The following is a 3,070-nucleotide window of genomic DNA, read 5'->3' on the forward strand; positions in this document are numbered from 1 at the left end:
CCGGTTTCTAAAAATTCCCCAACAAATATTATATACAAATGTATATACGATTTTCACATATTTTAAAAATATTTCTTGGTCGTGATTAGAATTCTCATGCGTACAAACACACTTTTTTTTCCAATGAAGGCTATGAAACCATATTGTTGTGACATGACATGGAAGTATTTCTTTTTTCATACATTAATTTTCTCTAATTACACCATAAAATCAGGCATATCTTTATGTTTAACATCACATCGCATTAAAGATTAAAAAATTCTCTTTTTTATTGGGTAGTTCTTTTTTTACTACTAATGAATAAAAAAATAAAAACGTTCAGAACTTAATGAAAGTTGGTAAATTCAACAAATGTAGATTATTCTTACTCTATCCTCACATTTTTTATATGTAACCCTTTGTTGATATGGCTCCTCCTAATTATGTCACCCTAATTCTCTATTTTTTTTAATGGCTAAATTTACACACCATAAAAAACAAACACCTAATCTTCTACTACCTTAAACCCTATCTAATTTATCAATATCATTAGACTATTCCAAGTAGATCATTTTGTTTTATCCATTGTTAAGATTTCTTTATCAATTGTAAGATTTTACCTTTTTTACTTTTTACAAAAGTCCTTTTTAACATATGGACTTAATGGTAAAATTGCTATCTCATATGTTGTGCTATTATTTAATTTGACTAGTATATCTTTATCAAACCATTTTTGAAAGTTTTTGAGTGTAACAAAACGTTATTCAATCTATATATTAATTGATTATTTGTGAAAAGCTACAAATGTAAATTATATTACCACAGTGAAATAGAAAAAGTTTAGAAACCCTAAGATTTAAGAAAATGACCTGGTTAAATCTTGGTTATAAAATGTGCGTATAATGCGCGATGCGCCATATGCACTAATGAGAGTGTATCTCCCCATGCCTTAGATTTACGTGATGCAAGAATATTGACAATTCCGTATAATGCGCTTTGATACACGCATCATTGTTTGTTGTGTTTTATTTTTCCAGATTTTATGAAATGGGTTGGTCAAATGAGGATGAGGAAGATAATGATGGTGTAGATGAGTTAGAGATTAACCTCCAAAACACTAATCTTGAACACATTGATGAAGATCATACAGACCACTTTAGAGTTCATTCATCAAATACTAGAAGTGCTAGCAATGATGAGTACAGTTACAATGACAATGCTCTCATTTGCACACTCATAAGACAACATAGCTCTTGGGTTATGACAGATTCAGTGGAAGAGGTGAAAGAAAATGTAAGTAGGAGGTACCCAACAAGGCTGAGAAAATCAGAATCTAATAAGAAACAAGCGAATAGCAGTTTTGAGTTGAAAAAAATCGTTGTTTCAAGTGAGGATGTTGAAGATAATGATGGTGTAGATGAGTCGGAGACTAACCTCAAAAACTCTAATCTTGAACATATTGATGAAGAACATACGGATGAGTTTAGAGTTCGTTCATCGAATAATAGAAGTGCTAAAAGAAAACCGTCTGCCCAAACCATTACTAGTGATGTTGAGGATAGTCATGATGAGGATAGTAATGATGACAATGCTCTAATTTGCACATTAATTAAAACACAGCATGGCTCTTGGTCTATGACAGATTCAGAGGAAGAGATGAAAGAAAATGTACATAGGAGGTCCCTAAAGAGGCTCCGAAAATCAGAATCTGATAAGAAACAAGACAAAAGCAGTTTTGACTTGAATATAACCGCCGATTCAAGTGAGGATGAGGAAGATAATGATGGCGTAGATACTTCACTCTGTGAAAGTTTGGGTGGATTTATCGTGAGCGATTCTGAAAGTATTTCTAGTTGTGATAGCAACCATGAATCCGAAGATGCATTAAATGATTTTATTGAATATAAATCAACTATGGATAAGATTCGCAGGAAAAAAGATCCGAACATGAAGTGGGATCTAGAGGGGGATATGCTATCTGATTTTGCTAAAGATCCCGGATTGTGTATGAGGGCGGTGTGTGCTGTTTATAGGCAACAAACAACTGATGAGAAAGAATCTAAAGACACAAGATACCAAAACGGGCGAGGGTTTAGCCAGGCTGACGCATTCAGGTGAGAACATTATTACAATATTCTGATACTAAGTCCCAACTGAGCTTATTACTGCTCATGATTTCATATTTGGTAAAAGAAATGCTTTATTGGTTTTATGAACAAAACCCTAATGTTAATTGGCCAAACCATGTTATCCTTAAGATATACTGACATTATCAGTCATTAATTCTGTTGAAATGTATGCGTGCATGATCTTGTAGGGGTTGTCAGCTGGCTGAATTTCTCACAGATGGAGATTCTAATGGCGATCTTAACAAAACGGTGGAAGAACTGGAAGAATATGACTCGGAGGGGATCAAACGATGCAAGGAACTTGCAAAAAAATACTCAAACCAGTTATTTAAGATTTATCAGAACAAAGAAGATCCCTACTTCCGGCCACAATGATAAGTTCTTGATTGCTGCACCCTCATGTCAAGACATGTGAATCAAAATATGGTTAGTTTGGTTGTTTATTTTGCTAAATTACCCTATGTTGATATATTATGCAAAGCATGCCAGCATGGTAGGTTTGTGGTGTATGATGGATACAATTCTCTACTTCTGTGAATATTTTGTTTGTAAGTTGTGTTTTGAATACAGGGTTCAAATGCAGCTTCTGGTAAGTGTCACTTCGAACAATTACATATTGAGTCCCTTTTATTCTTAGCTACCATAACTATATAGTTTATATAAAATCCTTGACCTGAATGATTAAAGTGAAGAAATCGAAAAGCTTGAATTCATTATAGAATTTCCATTAAGCATATGTCACTACTAGAAAAGTGGTCATTTTACTACGAAATTTTGCTACCGAAATTTGCGTCACAAATTGTGACGCGTTTATGACGACAAAAAAAACCCGCAATTTTTTAAACAAATTTTCTACATGATAGTGACAAAAACAAAAAACATTTAACTTTGTCACAGTTTGGTTGTAAATTTGTTGGATATGTTTTATAATATATTGACTAATTAGTTAATTTACCATTATT

The 3,070-nt window shown here is 33.0% G+C and overlaps 1 protein-coding gene across 1 annotated transcript; it reads left to right on the plus strand.

Annotated features, from left to right (window-relative positions):
* Positions 1–1,022: 1,022 nt before the first annotated feature.
* LOC110874507 lies at positions 1,023–2,626 on the plus strand. Its single transcript, XM_022123119.2, has 2 exons — positions 1,023–2,093; positions 2,297–2,626. The coding sequence occupies exons 1-2, from the start codon at positions 1,027–1,029 to the stop codon at positions 2,481–2,483; spliced, it is 1,254 nt and encodes a 417-aa protein (XP_021978811.1). The 5' UTR covers positions 1,023–1,026; the 3' UTR covers positions 2,484–2,626.
* The last annotated feature ends 444 nt before the right edge of the window (positions 2,627–3,070 follow it).

Source organism: Helianthus annuus, chromosome 9, assembly GCF_002127325.2.
Source record: "Helianthus annuus cultivar XRQ/B chromosome 9, HanXRQr2.0-SUNRISE, whole genome shotgun sequence".
Taxonomy (NCBI): Eukaryota; Viridiplantae; Streptophyta; class Magnoliopsida; order Asterales; family Asteraceae; genus Helianthus; species Helianthus annuus.